Source organism: Euprymna scolopes, chromosome 15 (assembly GCF_053919585.1).
Source record: "Euprymna scolopes isolate OS-2025 chromosome 15, ASM5391958v1, whole genome shotgun sequence".
In the NCBI taxonomy this organism is placed as follows: domain Eukaryota; kingdom Metazoa; phylum Mollusca; class Cephalopoda; order Sepiida; family Sepiolidae; genus Euprymna; species Euprymna scolopes.
In genome coordinates, this window is record NC_136496.1 from 129,368,921 (window position 1) to 129,388,597 (window position 19,677).

Here is a 19,677-nt window from a genome sequence, read left to right on the forward strand (position 1 = left end):
AACGAGTTTTTGTTTCCAGTTAAAACGCTGTATTATTAAAGTATTTACAGCTCTAGTATTGCACTATTGAGCTATGTAAAATCAACTTAGTGTTATTAATATCTATATTTGAATAAAAAATTGGAAAAATTTTATTTAAATAATATTCAAATATATATATTTCAATAATATTAAAATATATATATGACGTTACTTCCGGTATCGATTATGGGTTCCCGGCAGTCTGAGATTGGCACGCAACCAAGCTGAACATGTGCAAACGTCCTACCGTTGAGGAATAGGTATACTCAACTCACTTTGCCTATAATTTGTGTGAATACATGTTTCGTTCCTAAACATCCTGTGTTTCTTCGTTTATTACCATTTAACTTCATAACATATACATATTTCAATCATATTCAAATATATATTTTTTAATAATATTCAAATATATATTTTTTAATAATACTCAAATATATATTTTTAAATAATATTCATATATATATATATATTTCAATAATATTCATATATATATATATATATATATTTGTCTTTACATAAGCAGTAGTTTGTTGCTACACAGTCATGAGCATGTTTCGGTCTACCAGTATTTACTAACTAGAGACCTCATCAGGCAACAACCCTTATTTTCGAAAACGGAATTCTAAACGAAGAGCGAAAATCTATCCTCAGCAAAAGAAGGCTTTTTTTTTTTTGCTTTTTTTATCATGAGTGTGAAGAACAGGGTTGAATTGGGTGCGAATTTATTAGTTTATTCATTCTTGTATCTGTTTATTTACTTATTTATCGGTGACTTTATTCATTTCCGTGTTGGTGTTAGGGATTAGAGTTTGTGGGTTGAGGGGATTTGGTTCTAAAACTAGGACTATACAGATGTTATCTTTAACAAGCGAGAGCCTGCTCGTTGGTCCATGACTGAGACCTTCAAGGGTCAATGTGTGATAAAATTCTCTTTTTTTAAAAGTTTATTTCAATTTAATATGCTTATATCTGAGAAGAGGTTAGGAATTTACCCGGGTCTGTTGAATGTTGTTTGGGCTTTCAATGAACGGTTGAAGAGAGGGAAGGGGGGTTAGAGGCGTAAAAAAGAGAAAGGAAGGAAGGTGGTAGGGGGAAGAAAAAAGAGGGACTAAGTAGAAGAGAAGGTGTCATCATTTAATAGCTATGCTTTATCTTACTTAAACAAAATCGGTTATTTTTGGACCTCCCCAATATTAATTTCTCTTTCGTCTGTTCCTTTAATGTTGATTCATTAATTTGTGTATTAGTAAATTTATTAAATACTTTTTAATGATGGTAATTGAAAAATTCAGGATATATGTCATTTATAAACTTATGATGGTTAAATTTAGCCTTTTTTATTTTTATTTTTTTTTTATGCATGGTTTTACTCAGGAAAAGTGTATGAGATTGTCGGATTGACTTCCTCATCTTGGTTGTTAGAGTCACAACGGTTTCGGCCGTTTTGCCCTCCGGCCTTCGTCAGGTGTTTTGTATCGAACTGGGGAACCGTTTGTTAGGAGTCTCGAACCCAACCCTTTATTATTACGGGGGTACCGTGTGCGGACTCCAGCTAGGCTCTGGGACATAGTTGCTGATTCTATGTTTTGAATGTTACTTTTCACTGCCTTCGTCCAGGATTGAACTCAGCACCTTTGGGTAACTGTAAACTTTGATACAACGTCTAGGTCACTAGGACAATTCTTAGTTTTTTTTTTGTTTTTTTTGTTAATGTTAAACCTATGTTGTTATTCAAGGTTTTCTCTCTATATCAGAGGTGTGCAAATTGCATTCAGCTCTTTGCTTGGTTTGCTCAGTAGGTTGTTATGTCCGAGCATGTGAGCTGTTTCTTTAAGTTTTCTCTCTTTCCAGTGGGTCTCTCTGTTTATTATTTTTACTTCATCCCATAGGGGGCGATGGTCCCCCCTTTCCATCCAGATATGGTTGGCTATACCCGATTTTTCCGTCTCCCGCTTTTCGGTGTTCTTCCACCCTTACTTTAAGGGGGCGGCATGTTTCACCTTGTAAACCTTTTTCGGAGATGCCTCGTATGTATGGTAGGCATACATACGAGGCATCTCCGAAAAGATTCAGAGAATATGTACCCCCTACAACATCAGGACGGTATTCAAAAGCGAGTCAACACTCAGACGACACCTGGTACGAGTGAAGCCTCGCATGGAGCAGAACATGACTAAGAACTGCATATACTCCATCCCATTTAAAAATAAAGGAAAAAGTAAACATTAAAATTAAACATTAAATATAATGTTACCAATAGTTGTGAATAACAGTGAAGATGGAGATAATGGTAGCGGTTATGGTAGCAATGACGGGGGTGATAATAATGATATCAATTATAATGACGATTATAATAATAATAATGACGATAAAAACAATAATAATAATAATAGTAATAGCGTTAAAAACAGTGCAGTAATAATAATGATAATAATAAAGGCAGTAGTAACAATACTACTACCACTACCTCCAACATCACCACCACTATTACCAATAATAATAATGTAAATACTGTTAATCCACTCACCCCTCACTCCACAACCCCATTTCCTGCTATTCTACCCCCCCCCACTTGTCTGTATCCCTTTCTTTTACGCACCCCTAATAATTTAGTATTAACAGTATTTACATTATTATTATTGGTAATAGTGGTGGTGATCTTGGAGGTAGTGGTAGAAGCATTGTTATTACTGCCTTTATTATTATCGTTATTATTTGGAAAACCATTCTTACGGAGTAAGTGAGGGTGTTTTCTAACTATTTTGTGCTCCCATCATTACATTTATTAGATATTTAAAAAAATATATGTAAACATAGTATGGTTACCATATGCTATCGTATGCACCCGGGAACAATATCTCCTGTAAAATTAAACCACATTTTGGTGCTTATGCATTTTTGATATCACGCTATTTTTACATAGTTTTTTTTTTTGTTAGATTAAACTTTCATGATATCTTTATCTTTTTATTTTTTTATATTTTTACTATCCTTTCCATGTTGCGAATGCCTTTCAAAATATTAACATTATTATTTCAGCACAGTAACAAAAAATATATAAGTACCCAAAATTTTATTTTTATTACTAAAACTACAAATTGTTGGGTGAAAGTACAGTTTATCATGCATTTTTTGTATCGTGCTGAAATAACTTTTTTTATTTTTTACATTGGCGAGGGGAGGGTATTTTGTAACTATACTGTGCTTTCAGCTTTCAGCTACAGCTAACAATTTATTATTAAACAATAAGATAGCGTGAAATTATAAAAAAGGAAGATTTGCCGTTTAGTTGTACAAATAGCCTCCAACCCTGTTATCAAAAAAAGAGACACGTTGAGTCGACACCGGTGTACATATATCGTAAACATAAAGTTTGTTTATATTTACGTGATTATTGAAAATATAATCCTGTGATTAAAATTTAATTAAAATTAACAACGTTGTTTAACAAATAAAACAGAGAAATAATGAAAGATGAAGTTTTAAAATGATTAAATGTGTTTTATTTTTATAATTTAAAAATATTAAACAATATAAATAAAATGTTGGTTTTGTTCTCGAAAAGAAATAATGAAAGATGAAGTTAAGTATTGAATTATTGTGGAGACGCATCATCATATGCATCCGAGTACAATATAAAATGTAAAATCAAACCAAAATCTAATTTGTATTGTTCAATGTTTTAAATTTTAAATTATAAAATAAAAATTTTACATTATAAAATAAAACAAATTTAATCATTTTAAAACTTCATTTCTTTTTTATTTGTTAAACAACGTATTATTTGTATTGTTTAATGTTTTAAATGTTTAATTATAAAACAATAAATTATAAAATTAAACACCTTTAATCCTTTTATTTGTTAAACAATGTGGTTAATCTAAAATAAATTATATGTAAACAAACTTCTTGATATATACCGGTGACGACCCAACGTGTACCTTTTTTTTATAACAGGGTTGTAAGGCTATTTGTATAACTAAACGGCAAATCTGCAAAAAAATATTGTGACATTATACGTCAGTCGATTGTTGGGGTTTTGCTTTTGTTACCATAAATTGTTAGGTTAAAACTTTTTTTTTCCAGAAAACTTTTAACAGTGAAAATACACTTTTTTTTTTTTTTTTTTTTTTTTTTTTTACAAGAAGTTGATTTTTATAAAAAAAATATGAATGCTTTTCCTTCATTAAAGAAATTTTTAGGTGGCATACAGATACGTTTCTACAAAGAAAACCGTTACTTTCTTTAGCCATTCTTACCATGGGGAGGGGATGGTGTTTGGTAACTATTCTGTGCTTTCAACTAACAATTTATTACAAAAAAAAGTCTTAACGTGGGGAGAACTGTGGTATTCATTCCAAAAGCCAGTTTTAATATGGCGTTCTTAATATGATGATTTTGCCATTACACCAAATTGAGCCACAGCAACGCGTGACAGGGTACAGCTAGTATATATATATATATATATAAATTGTTTAATATATTACGATTGGCATATACAAACTGATTTATGTTCCAAGTAAATAATATATGTATATGATGAACTCTCCAGTAAATTTCTACATATGAGCTTGCGCCACAACAACTAAGTTGATCGGAAATCCCCACAGATAATTTGTTTATAGAGTTTGTGTAGAACCAACCACCCTTTTTGATATTACATATAAACTTTGTCATCACAGATGATGCCACAGGACAGAGTATACAGTAGACCACAGGTTTGATGAGAACCAATGTGTTAACATGATTGTTCTGTATATATATATATATATATATATATATATATATATATATATATATATATATACTAGCATGGATGCCCGGCGTTGCCCGGGTGTTTGGATGTGTGTATTCAGCAAAAAAAATAAAAGTGGTAGTAGGAAGGCAGGCTTAAACCCGTACCGTGAAGGGGGAAAAAACGTGACGTCTTTGCTGTTACAATCACCGCCAAACCAGAAGTGACGTAGGTTTAAATTAAGGCTAGATAATCGAAAAGAGGGGATGACTTTCGAAAATATCGGTGAAAAAAGCGACCCCTCCCTGTAGAAAAGTGCTTAGTTGAGGGTGAAGAAATTAATGTTTTTAGCCAATTTTTCGGTGTTTGTCGTCTGAAGGGTCGAGCTTCAAAACGATACTGATCTTGTGAAAATCCGTTGCCTCTGTCGAAAGTCTAGGCAGATATGCAAACATACATACATACATTTATATATTGGTAGCTCAAATTTTCGACCCCAACCGATTAAAAAGCTTGCCCTATCTCTGAATACCCTTTATGTAAAATTTCAAATGTTTACACCAGAAATTGTCTTTATTAATTTGGTAGAGACTGCAGAAGTAACATTTTTGTTAACTTTGACCCCTATTATGACCCCTTAAAATTTATTGCTTTGGGCTCAAATCGAGTTATTAAGTTAGATCCATGTGCAAGGAACCTATATCTAAAATTGCAAGTGTTTAGACCCAAAATTGGCGGAGGAATTTGATAGAGTTCTCAAGGGTCAAATCGTTGAATTTTGACCCCTTAACAGCCAAATTTCTGGCCGAAAACCACTTACTAAGATTTTCCCAAATTTCAGTACCCTGTATATCAAATTTCGAGTCTGTAGACTGAAAGTTGACAGTTATTGTGTAGGGAAATGTGCACAGACAGACAGACAGACACTTCCACTTTTATAGATATATATGTAGATATGCAAACATTTGTATTTTATCTAACATCCAATTACAAAATATTTTTACATACAATAAAAGATAATATAAGGACGTTTAATTGTGCACTTTATTTTTTGGGGGGGGGGGTTTCGTTTTTGTAAATGTTGTTCATCCATTTATTTTTTTCCCATGTTTTTTCATTTATTTCAACAGAACATCATCTTGAAATTGAAAGAGAATGTAACAGAACACGAAACATTCGATTCCAACTACAAAACGGTGATGGATTGGATTGACAATTGTGAGAAGCAACTCTTCACACTCAACACCACGACTGATGATCTCTCTGTTCAAGAAAAACTTAAAACTTTAAATGTAAGAACAGCATTTTTTTAAAGTACCCAATGTTTGCTGACACAATTTTACTTATGAAGTACTAGGTTGAGAAATAATATTGTATGTCATGTTTGTGGAAGTCCTGTCGCATCCACCCTAATCCAGACATTGCTACATGTGACTGTAGTATTTATGAATAATACAGCACTTTATGTCTATAATGTACCGAATATCTGTACTCCCACTTCTAAGTAATTTAGGAGACAGAATCTCCTTAAAATCTCAAATATGTATGCTCGATTTTAATGAAATTTAGACCATATAAGATAGGAATTGAGAGAGTTTTCAAATATTTCAGCTTCTTCTGACTATATTAAGGGGCGAAACGGGAGAAGAGGTTATGAGCAAAAAAGTACATTATTATGCACTGTTTCAAACCATATCACTCATTCGATCCCGAACAATTCAGGTCTTCCTGTTAGTATATACTCTAGCTTACACCATGGAAAACATTGTAATGATGAAAATAATCTTATTAGATAATGTATCTATTAAGATAGGCAGAAGTAGATTGGTGAAGTGACAAATTATGCAAAAAAGTGAGAGAATATAAAATCCAAAGAAGAAACTCATTCAAAATACTCTTTTATGAAAATGCTATAAAATCTGGCAGAGAAAATAAATAATCTCTAAAGAACATATGTCTCTTCAATAATCAAGTGTTGTCCATTTCATTCATCGTTTTCAATCTTCTCATAGTACTGGTCATCATTCAACTGATAATCTCATTAATATTTATCCTCGAGTGGCTTTTAGTCTTAGTAACTGGTGACTCCTTCGTATATAACAAAGAATTACACACACATAATTTAATGGAATCAACCAAAGTTTAATCTCAATCAAATATTTCACTTCCAGGCATTATTACGTCCACACTTGATCAGTAACATTCTGCTGGTTAACAATGGCAGAAGTTCCCTGTATTTATTTCATTCACTCTAACACCTCCCTGTGTTGCAAGGATATCACCAACGTAATAAAACTTCTCAACAATCTCAATAGCTCTGTCATATAGATATATTTGTCATATAGATATATTTGTCATATAGATATATTTGTCATATAGATATATTTGTCATATAGATATATTTGTCATATAGATATATTTGTCATATAGATATATTTGTCATATAGATATATTTGTCATATAGATATATTTGTTATATAGATATATTTGTCATATAGATATATTTGTTATATAGATATATTTGTCATATAGATATATTTGTTATATAGATATATTTGTCATATAGATATATTTGTTATATAGATATATTTGTCATATAGATATATTTTCTCCACATCTGAGTTCTCATCCGTCTCCATTGTCTTACCTTACATGCACATGAACTGGCTATCATCTTTCAAAACTACTACTATAATTGTAATCATCTCACCTATCTCCATTAACTTTTTGTCCTTGAGTGGCTTTTGACCTTCAGAAATTGTGATTTATGAGTATTAACAAACAAGTTTTTTACATTTTAAATTAATTTCTTGTCGTTCCAACTAACTATGATAAATTTTCTTTCTTCCTTCCGACAAAAAAACCAAACAGATTATTGTTAATGACATGGATGAGACTGTGTACAAAGTGAACAAAGTAAGTGATTCTGCGGAGAAAATCCATGCGGACACTTCGCCGAATGGATTCAAGTCGGTAGAAGAGAAGATTGCTGAAATGTCTTCAAGATGGAGTCGACTGAACGACTCTGTAACAGACTGCGCTTTCAATCTACAAAACAGTCAACAAAAGTGGCAAGACTATGAGAGTTTAAAGGAATCTCTGGAAACTTGGCTTGTCGAGATTAAAAATCTGTTATCCATCAACCCTGAAATTTGCGATCAATTATCAGAAAAAAAAACACAACTGGATAAATATAAAGTAAGTATTTTACTAATACGCGTCCGTGAAAAGCTGCTTCTTCAGGTCTGTTATTGCAGACATCGCTGATCAGGGCTCTCTAGTTCTCTCTGCATTCGATCTTCTTCTTGAGATCTATAGATGTGTTTCCTTTGATCCTGTTGAGACTGTCAGTGAACTTTGTTCATTGTCTTCCTCTGCTTTTTTTCCAGCAATTTTTCCTAACATCAAACTTTTCTCTAAGCCATTCACCCACATTAAATGGCCGAAGAACTTTAACTGTCTGGCGTGGACATGGCCATTGGGCCTTGATAAGTGGTGAACTCCATGTAAAAAAAAAAAAAACGGTATTGGACTGTACTCTGCCTTATGCATGACTTCATTTCTTTTCTGTCAATGAAATTTGTAGAATTTTCCTTAAAACCATATTTCCATTGCTTCCAAACGAACTCCAAATGTGAATTGCACTGTCACTAATTGGTTCACATATCACAACCCTCACAAAAAATCTGCAAATTATCAAATGCTTGACATACCCGTGTCTTGTTAATATTTTAAGTGTTCGTCCTGGTAAGGTTGAGCCAACTTCTTCCTACATCGAAAACCATGGATGGCCATGCATGTTGACCTTGAGCAAGGTCATGCAAAATGACTAACCAGTGGTGATTCCATCATTGACTGTTAATCACCTGCAAACCTGACGGCTCTTTGGTGCTTGTTGACCATGTCCTCATTTGTCCACCAATACATCAGAACACATACATCATATCTTTTGCCAAGATCACTGGAAAAATAGTTGGATCACTCTACTGCTCCAAAAGGTATCTCACTGCCGATACAATCCTCTATCCGTATAAGAGCCACCCATGTTCTAAAATGGAGTACTGTTGCCATATCTGGACAAGAGCTGCTCTGTGCTTCCTATCTTGCCTTGATAGTTCAAAATTAACTTTGAAACCTAATAGGTGATGTCCTTTTCTCTCCCCTGCAACCTCTTTCCCACAAAAGAGGCGTTGCTCTATCATTATTTTCATGGCAAGTGTTCGTTTGAGTTCCAATCTATGATTCCCCCTTTGTCAAACTGTTACAAAAACACTCAACTAGCTATAACCGCTATCAACTATTTTACCCACTCTCTACCTGTGCTTAAATTTAATTTTTTTCAAAGGTTTTAGGGCAAAATTCAAATATTTCAGATTTGCATTAAATTTGATTCATCCTCATTAGACATCAATGAAGCACAATTTAATAAAGAGATTTATTAGTATTGTGTCCCAATGAATATTATCATCTTATTCTATGAGAAATACTTATTAAAAATATTTCCCACAACTTTTATTATCCCCATTATCTATTTATATAGTATTAACTGTACTATCCGGTGTTGTCCGGGATGCAGTGAAGTCATATTTTTAATGTTTTTTGGTTTTGTGTCAGTAAAAACTGAAATTTTAATTCAAAAGGAGACCATTCTTCATTTAAAAATGAGTTATTACCCTTGCATATTTTGATTTGTTTTTCATTGATTAGCTAAACATCTTTTATAATATAGGCTACCTGGGCAAGATTAAATATCTTTAAATAAACTCTAACAAAATACGGCATTATGCCAATAAAACGGTACAACAATAACAAGTGCAAAATTTTAGCCAGAAGCAAACTTGTAAGATTAAATGATATTTAGGTTTACCTTTTAAATTGATATTCAAACTAATTTTATCGACTTACCATAAATAAGTTTTCATTTATAAAGGTTTAATACAGAAGTCAATATGCAAAGAAAATGAACAGAAGACGTCCTAATACTCATTTTTTTTTTCTATAGGTAATTCTCAGTGATATCAACTCGAAACAAAAACCAATTACAGATCTTGGTAGAAGTCTGACTCAACTTGACACTCTCAGTGCTGACAATGCCAACGCCAAAGATTCATACACTGACACAAAATCACATTACGAAGCTGTCAAGAAACAATGCCAGGTAAGTGTCAACTTCTCAAAAATTACATTCATCAATCAATAATCAATAAACAATCACAAGCCAAAGAAGCTTCTCTCAAGGCATTCCTTAAGTGTAGGTTCTAAAGAACAGGAAATAAGGAAAATGTCAAGCCATGCTGGTAATCGTATAATCGTTTATTACAAGCCGTCGGGTTTTTATATTCGAAAGTGGTAGAATGGATATATTTTACTGATAGTTACCAACTTGTTTTTTTTTTTTTGTGAAAGTGTTAGATTTGTTTGTATAAATCTATCAAGATAAAAGATGATTTCCATGTTCTAGTAGAGTTTTGTACTGGATCCTTAACTTATCATCTCAACCACCACCACTGTCTTCTTCATCATCATCATCACTGTTGTAACCTTGCAAGCCGGTAGTAAGTAATGGTAAGTGTTCGGACAAACCCAAAGCACTAGCACCCCTTTAACATAAATACTCTCGACAAATCAGACAAACAGCAAAATCTCACCCCTACACTGTAGAGATCCCTAGATGCCATGAAGTCTTCTACTCAAATAGTTGCTTCTTTCTAACTGCTAGACTTTGGAATTCCCTCCCAGCCCCCTGCTTACCTGACTGTACTGACATGCAGAAGTTCAAGTGTAATATGAACAGACATCTTGCTGCCCAACTCCTTACATATTGCCCCTACGAATCTGGTCTTAAATAGTAGCCCCTTACGACTTGGATGCATTATGACTTGTTTAGGGTGAAAAAAAAAAACAGCGAAAATTAAAAAAAAAATAGTGTTATCAAAAATGTTACGGAAGTACTCGTCATGATTCTGCAGCCATAACTGCTATCAATCACTATCAAATAAGGTGTTGCATGTAACAATATTTATAGTCTCTAGGCAAATCCATTTTTCCAGGAATAGGTATATCAGTTTACCTCATAGCAATCTCCATCATCATTGTGACTTGGGCAATTAGAATTTTGATGTAGATTTGTTAGAATTTTCAGTCTGAGCCGGATAAGCAGATAATATTTTGCTTTAATGTTAAAATTCTACAACAGTCGTTTTCTGGTTCCTTTTCCTTTCTCTCTTTTTTAAAATTTTTTTTTTCAAAATGAATAAACTCTGCAATGACGAGAATGCCTAAAAAATGTCCAACTTAGCAGGCCATGGTATGTGTAGCTTTACTAAATAATGATCTGCATTTATAAAGTTGTGTATGACATGATTCTTTGGAATATCAATCTCTTTCAGTGCAAATACGAGTATTCAAGCTTGCAAACTTTCGCAAAAAGCACTCGACTAGCTACAAACACTAACAAATTTTCCCCACTACCTGTGCCTAAATCTAAACGCAGATTCCATGAACAAAACTTCTTTCCTAGAACTGCCCGCCTGGGGAACACTATTCCACTAGCCCGTTTTTGGCCGATTACAATATGGTAGCCTTCAAGTCCAATGTAAACAAGTTCTTTTTGAGCCATGCTCTTAAATAATCCAAATTCTACCCAATCTACACCATTAACAATTATTACACTACCACCTTACATTCATTAACCCTTATCCTCGAGTAGCCTTCGGCCCTTCATAAGTAGTGACGCCGGTGTAAAAAAAAGAAAAGTCAGCCAAAATAGTGGACTCTACCAAGTGTTCTGTTTTGATAACTAAAAGCAATTTGACAGTTCTGAATTTTTGAGATGATGGCTGATTGTATTGTTTTGATCGGACTATTGTTCTCATCTTGAATGTTATTTGTGCAATGTTTCGGTCGATGTAGCCTTTGACCTTCATCAGGCATGTTGGTTGTTATCTTGGAGAAGAAAGGAAAAAAGTTACTAGCTCTGCAAATGGTTTTGTATTCTTGGAATTGTTTTTATTTTTTTCACCGTGGTTTCATATGTGTGAAAAAAAAAATTTCGTTGACAAAGAGAAGCAACTCTAATAAAGTTCGACAGGGGATTATCTCCCTTTTATGGTTGAAATTTTAAGGAGGGGTTGTACAATTTTAGTTTTTCCTACAATTAGAGGTTCCCATATACTGTTAATTTTTATGCTTGGTCTGCTTAGTAATTGTTTTCAGCATATGTGCCGCTTCTTTGAATCATTTGATTCTCCATCTTGCATCCCTGTCAATTATTTTGACCTCGTTCCACAAAGAAAAGTGTGTTTCTTTTCTCTTTCCTTATGTGATTAGCTACACCGACCAAAATGTTGCACAAATAACACTCAAGATGAGAACAATAGTTCGATGAAAACAAGGTATATATAAGCAATTTACTGTGATTGTAGCACAGGGTGGAGCTGGTGCTATTGGATAGCAAGAGTTAGGAATTGATAGAGTAATTTTGGGAACTTATGTCATTACTAATACAGAGCGTTACTACTGTCGACCAAGAGAAGAGTCTATCAAGCACGCATATGCAATATGATGATATATGGAAGTGAAACCTGTCACTTTGAGGGTTGAGGACATGTGTTGCATGCGGTTGAAATGATGTGACGTATGATCACAGAGAAAAATTAAACCTGAACACTTTAAGGAACATGAAACCTTAATGGTGTATGACATTTCTGAATTTTTGAGATGAAATTCCGTCCAAATTCCCGAGTTTGACAGAAACATTCCCAAGTTCGACAAGATACACCTGAAGAAAGTCAGAGGTTATATCGACTGAAACGTTGTGAAAATCACACTCAAGATGAGAACAGTAGTTCGATGAATAATAATACAAATAACCAATGATGTAGTTCTAAGAGAACGTATATGCTGGTTATATGCAAATGGCGAGCCGTGAGTGAATTGATATCACTGTAAAAAGAAAAAGACTATAAAAAGGAGAGAGAGGACGTTAGAGACGTGGGTGACGTCAAAGCCATAACGAGAAGTTACACATGGTGGGAGAATGAGGAAATAAATGTTGTTACAAAAAAAGTCAAGTTATTACTTGTCCTACGTTCCTTGCGACATGCTATACTACAACTTGTGGGTCCCATGTGTAAACGTAGTACTATGTTACATGGTCACGTTTAAAGAATAGATGTGAGTTCTTAGGTTAGATGTAGAATGGTTGAATTAGCAGCATCAGTTAGCAGAGGAAAGCCAACGAACAGATTTGAGAAAATGATGGGGATAGATTTGAGAGAAAGAGAAATAAATGGTCAGCTGTAGGTGAGTTTGGAAGTGAATTTCTAAACGCTATCCAACAGCATGTAAAGTAGACGTTAAACCGAAGGTAATGATGATTTAATAAGAACGAGGCTGACGAATAAGAAAACGTTTAAAATTTAATTGATGAAAATAAGAATGTCCTAATTGTTTCTAGAGTTTTTGAGATGAGGATTAATAATTTGGATTTTTTTCGATTATTCAGACTATTGTTCTCATTTTAAATGTTATTTTCATAAATTAGTTTCAACTGCTTTAATCTCCTCCTTTCTTCAGATGAATCTTGACGAGGGGAAACTTTCTGTTGAACTTATGAATCTGTACAGAATTTCGAACACAGTTTCTATTTAATCCACAGGGATACCATATTCTTGTTCCGTCAGCCATGACCGGTAGAAGTTTAAAGTCATTCGTCATTGTATTCTTAGTATTGCTTTCATTTAGGATTGAACCCTCAACCTCCAGGAGATTGTCACTTGAAACTGAATTTTACTCAACACTTTTTCTGTTATATTAATCATCATCGCAGACGATACTAAGAATATAATTGTGAATTACTTAAGACTTCCACACGGCCATGGCTGATAGAATTAATAGAAATGCTACACCTATGGATTAAATAAAGGATTCGAAATTTCATACAGTTTTCTGAATTCACAAAATACACTTGAAAGTTTGGAGGTTACATCGGTCAAAACGTTATGAGAAAAACACTCAAGATAAGAACAGTAGTTTAAATAATCCGATATGTCCCTAATTCTAATTGTTTATCTGTTTACATTGTTTTCAAATTATGATCCTTCAGATTAATTGAATTTTTTAATTCATTTTTGTAAGAATTGCAATGCGCATAATTGTGCACAAATTATTTTGTTAATCACAATCTGTATCTTAAAATTCCGTGTTGACCAAACATTTTGCAAGGTATTCTTAGTCTTCTTATCATCATCCTTTTTAAATTTACAGGATATTATAAACGCCTTGGAAGTTGGTTATCAAGAACATGACGAGTTCCAATCAATGCAACATCATTTAGAGCAATGGCTGTTGGAAATGGCTAATAAACTCGCTGCTCAAAACGTAATCGATTTGTCCACCTTGGAACTGACCGAACAGCATGTGCAAGAGAATCAGGTATTGAAACCGTTTCAGCATTTTTGCAACTTTTTACTTCCATCCCCTTCAAGTTTTTTCGCCTTTTTCTTTGCCTCCCTCCCTTTCTCATACTTAATTCTCCTGCGCCTCTCATATTCATAAAAAAAAGGATATTAATTCTCCTGCGCCTCTCGTATTCATAAAAAAAAGGATATTAATTCTCCTACGTCTCTCATATTCATAAAGAAAAGTTTATTAATTCTCCTGCGCCTCTCATGTTCATAAAAAAAGGATATTAATTCTCCTACGTCTCTCATATTCATAAAAAAAGGATATTAATTCTCCTACGTCTCTCATATTCATAAAAAAAAGGATATTAATTCTCCTACGTCTCTCATATTCATAAAAAAAGGATATTAATTCTCCTGCGCCTCTCATATTCATAAAAAAAAGGATATTAATTCTCCTGCGCCTCTCGTATTCATAAAAAAAAGGATATTAATTTTCCTACGTCTCTCATATTCATAAAGAAAAGGTTATTAATTCTCCTGCGCCTCTCATGTTCATAAAAAAAGGATATTAATTCTCCTGCGCCTCTCATATTCATAAAAAAAGGATATTAATTCTCCTGCGCCTCTCGTATTCATAAAAAAAAGAATATTAATTCTCCTGCGCCTCTCGTATTCATAAAAAAAGGATATTAATTCTCCTACGTCTCTCGTATTCATAAAAAAAAGGATATTAATTCTCCTACGTCTCTCATATTCATAAAAAAAAGGATATTAATTCTCCTACGTCTCTCATATTCATAAAAAAAAGAATATTAATTCTCCTGCGCCTCTCGTATTCATAAAAAAAGAATATTAATTCTCCTGCGCCTCTCGTATTCATAAAAAAAAGGATATTAATTCTCCTACGTCTCTCGTATTCATAAAAAAAAGGATATTAATTCTCCTACGTCTCTCGTATTCATAAAAAAAAGGATATTAATTCTCCTACGTCTCTCATATTCATAAAAAAAAGGATATTAATTCTCCTACGTCTCTCGTATTCATAAAAAAAAGGATATTAATTCTCCTACGTCTCTCGTATTCATAAAAAAAAGGATATTAATTCTCCTACGTCTCTCGTATTCATAAAAAAAAGGATATTAATTCTCCTACGTCTCTCGTATTCATAAAAAAAAGGATATTAATTCTCCTACGTCTCTCGTATTCATAAAAAAAAGGATATTAATTCTCCTACGTCTCTCGTATTCATAAAAAAAAGGATATTAATTCTCCTACGTCTCTCGTATTCATAAAAAAAAGGATATTAATTCTCCTACGTCTCTCGTATTCATAAAAAAAAGGATATTAATTCTCCTACGTCTCTCGTATTCATAAAAAAAAGGATATTAATTCTCCTACGTCTCTCGTATTCATAAAAAAAAGGATATTAATTCTCCTACGTCTCTCATATTCATAAAAAAAAGAATATTAATTCTCCTGCGCCTCTCGTATTCATAAAAAAAGAATATTAATTCTCCTGCGCCTCTCGTATTCATAAAAAAAAGGATATTAATTTTCCTACGTCTCTCATATTCATAAAAAAAAGGATATTAATTCTCCTACGTCTCTCATATTCATAAAGAAAAGGTTATTAATTCTCCTGCGCCTCTCATATTCATAAAAAAAAGGATATTAATTCTCCTGCGCCTCTCATGTTAATAAAAAAAAGGATATTAATTCTCCTGCGCCTCTCATATTCATAAAAAAAAGGATATTAATTCTCCTGCGCCTCTCATATTCATAAAGAAAAGGATATTAATTCTCCTGCGCCTCTCATGTTAATAAAAAAAAGGATATTAATTCTCCTGCGCCTCTCATATTCATAAAAAAAGGAATTTTAATTCTCCTGCGCCTCTCATATTCATAAAAAAAAGATATTAATTCTTCTGCGCCTCTCATATTCATAAAAAAAGGATATTAATTCTCCTGCGCCTCTCATATTTATAAAAAAAGGATATTAATTCTCCTGCACCTCTCATATTCATAAAGAAAAGGTTATTAATTCTCCTGCGCCTCTCATATTCATAAAGAAAAGGTTATTAATTCTCCTGCGCCTCTCATATTCATAAAAAAAAGGATATTAATTCTCCTGCGCCTCTCATATTCATAAAAAAAGGAATTTTAATTCTCCTGCGCCTCTCATATTCATAAAAAAAAAAAAAGATATTAATTCTTCTGCGCCTCTCATATTCATAAAAAAAAGGATATTAATTCTCCTGCGCCTCTCATATTCATAAAAAAAGGATATTAATTCTCCTGCGCCTCTAATATTCATAAAAAAGGTTATTAATTCTCCTGCGCCTCTCATATTCATAAAAAAAAATATAAAATTAAATAAGTTTTTTTTATATAGTTTTAAAGTTTTAAAAAACTTTGAAGACTATATATATATATAGTTACATATATATATATATAGTTATATATATATAGTTAGTTATTGCTGTGGTTGCAAGGTTGAACAATAATTAGTAAGGAAATACAATGAAGACGCAAACAACAAGATAACGCAATAATAAGTGTATTAAAGAAAAGGTATATTTACAATATGTACAAATGACGGTGTCGAGTCAGAGAGTCTTGGTGGGAGGACATGTACGCTCTTCGGCGTCACTTCTGGTGGCATTTGAGTAAGACACACCAAGGCCAACCTAGGCTTGCCATTTATAGTGTTATGTTATTCGCATATGCAAATAAGTGGTTGCCACCACAACACCCCCCCTCCCAAGATTTGAAGTCACACAGATTTCAATATCTTTTTCTTTTTGGGTTTACCATTAATGGTTCATTCACTTTTCTTTTCCTACCTGATCTTCCGGGTTCAGGTGCATTTTGAGGCGGTTCCAAATTAAAAGATTCGTATATGATATCTATGGTGTCCTCCTCTTCGACTGTTGTCGTATCATCATCATCTTGGATATGACGTTTTTTTATCTGATTTAGGTGCCTTTTATGTATATTCTGTGGACCTTTAATCATGTATGTACAATCACCAATGCGTTTATCCACTACTCCACATTCCCAGTAAGATGTGTTATTTCTGTAGCACTTAAAATATACTCGATCTCCCGAGTTATATTTCTTTTTCTCGTGTGTGTAGTGTTTCGGATAATTGCCTGCCTTGGCAATAGTTTGTCAAACGCTGATTTTACCTTTCTGGCAAACATTAGATCAGCTGGTGATATGTTTGATGGAATTCCCGTCTGTTCCAATCTATTTAATTCTTTATCAATCTTTTCCAACCCAGCGAACGGAACATTTCACTTTTTTCTAAAAATTGGGCTGGCGTTTTCTTTAAGTTCAAACGAGACCTTGAATTTATTGCAGCGACCTAAGTTAGTCGTGAATGCCTCAGGAAATAATTCTTTTAAATCGTCTTTTATATTTACTGTTGTTGGAGAAGAACATTCTAATTTTTTACAGAATGTATTGATTGGCTTATCCCATAGTCCGAATTTCTCAATTAAATCTATTCCAAACAGATTTTCACTATTTTTTAGTACGAATATTTTTAATTTCTTCGAAATCCCTTTCAATTTTATCGGGAGGACAACTTCTCCTTCAAATTTTATACCACCACCAGTTACCGTCCGGGCTGCTTTACTAGTTTTCATCATGGCCGGTTTTCCCAACTTTTTTCACGTATTCAGGTTTATTATAGAAACATCGGAGCCGGAGTCGAGTTGTAACTTTATTGATGTTTTAAATATTTCCACTTTTACGTATTTTCGCCGATCTTTGTCTAATTTTGTATTTGATTTTGTTTGCTGTACTCTCTTTCTGGTGTAATCTTTATATCTGCAGCAATCGCTTTTGTGTCCCACCTTCTTACAAATGTAGCATTTTTTCTTCTTATAAGGACAATCTGATTCCCAATGCTTTTCTGCACATCTCTTACAGTTATATCTAGGAAGAGGCTTGTTATATTCTGTACTATATTTATGGTTATTATCTTTGGAATATCCCGTTCCATTGCTTTTCTTTGTAAAGTTCTTGGTTGGTGCGTATGGTTTTCTAACTTTTCTTACATATGCCACTCCGGATTCTTCTATATTTTTTAAATCCTTTTTTAGTGTAATGGCCCTTTCACAGTCCTCTGCTAGTTTCTGGAGGGTTAAATCTTGTTCAGATTCCAGCTTAGACAACACTCGTCTGCGTATTTCTGCATTTTTCGTGGAAACTAACCCTTGAGCGAAGATTAGACATTTAAAATCTTCTACCGTTAGTTCTGCAAGCTTAAAATTATCGCAGTTTTTATTGACAACTGATGCGTATGTCAAATAATCTTGGTTGTCCATCTTTCTTAGATTCATGCACAGCCATCTTTTATGAAAAAGAGATATATTTGGATTAAATAATTCTTTTAGTAATTTTACAGCTTCCATGAACTCTAATTCCGCAGTTTTTTTTAGGTAATATGTAATCTACGAATTTGCTGTGTTCTGATGTACCCAATTTTCTGAGTAAGAGGCTCACTTTCTGACTATTTGGCCAATTTTTACAGTCCAGTTGAAAAACATCCTCGTATCTTGTGTAGTATGCTTCAAAATTCTTCTCTTCCTCAGGCACATAATGAAATGTGTCCATGCTATTAAAAATAGTTGTATGGGAGAAATTAACACTATCGACATTTTCTCGATTACTCTTTAGTAGTTCCAGTGTTTTAGCAAAACGTTCATCTTGTCTTTCTTCATATTCCAATTGTAGTTTCATATGCCTTTCTTCCTGTTCCAATTGCAGTTTTTTCTGCTTTAATTGTGCCATTTTCTGCTTTTCTTCTTGTTCCTGCTGTCATTTCAATAATCTGTCCTCTCTCTTTTCCTCGCGGTCAGCCTGTGCCTGTATTAGTGTTTGCAAAAGCTCGTTTTGTGTAGCTTGTCTGCGTTCATCCCGCTCAGCCTGTGCTTGTAAAAATTGCATGAACATTTTTGATAAGTCTTCCATGTTTTTTTTTTTTTTTTTTTTTTTTAGTGTGTAGTTAAAAAAAAATATTGTACCATGTACAATATACACCGGTTTGGGTTACAACAAAAAAGCAAATTGCTGTAAGCTCCTGTTTTCAATAATAATATCGCTGCTTGCAATAATATATTCTTTTTGCGAGTCACGCTGCAAAAAAAATAAAAATAAAACAGGTTTATCTGGAATCACGAAATGGAATTGACTTTCCGTTTTTAGGCACTTACTAATAAGTAACTCTTTCCACAAAATAAAAGTTTGGGTTTTTTTTTTAATCGAGTCACAATTGAATAAATGTATGCAGTACATTTAGTTCTTTGAGTTTTTTTTTCTCTAGTATTTTAGTAATTAAAATACCTCTTAAATTGAGATTACCTTTTTTTTCCGTGACGTTTTACTGTATTATCCGTTATTCAGTGACAACTTCAAGAAAAAAATCCTTTCCTTGAATTTTAGTTTTAGCTGTGGTATTTCCTTTTAGTACCGACGTTAACCAAAACATTAATTAAAAAGTCCTTT

At 33.2% G+C, this 19,677-nt stretch overlaps 1 protein-coding gene across 3 annotated transcripts in view; it reads left to right on the forward strand.

Moving 5' to 3' along the window:
• Positions 1 to 19,677, forward strand: part of LOC145294135 (nesprin-1-like) — a 1,091,614-nt gene that overhangs the window by 621,452 nt on the left and 450,485 nt on the right. For all 3 annotated transcript variants that reach the window (XM_080141241.1, XM_080141242.1, XM_080141243.1), the window contains 4 exons: positions 5,887 to 6,048; positions 7,628 to 7,954; positions 9,759 to 9,914; positions 14,024 to 14,191. In XM_080141241.1, coding sequence (XP_079997367.1) covers positions 5,887 to 6,048; positions 7,628 to 7,954; positions 9,759 to 9,914; positions 14,024 to 14,191 — 813 coding nt within the window. The remainder of the gene's footprint in view (positions 1 to 5,886; positions 6,049 to 7,627; positions 7,955 to 9,758; positions 9,915 to 14,023; positions 14,192 to 19,677) is intronic.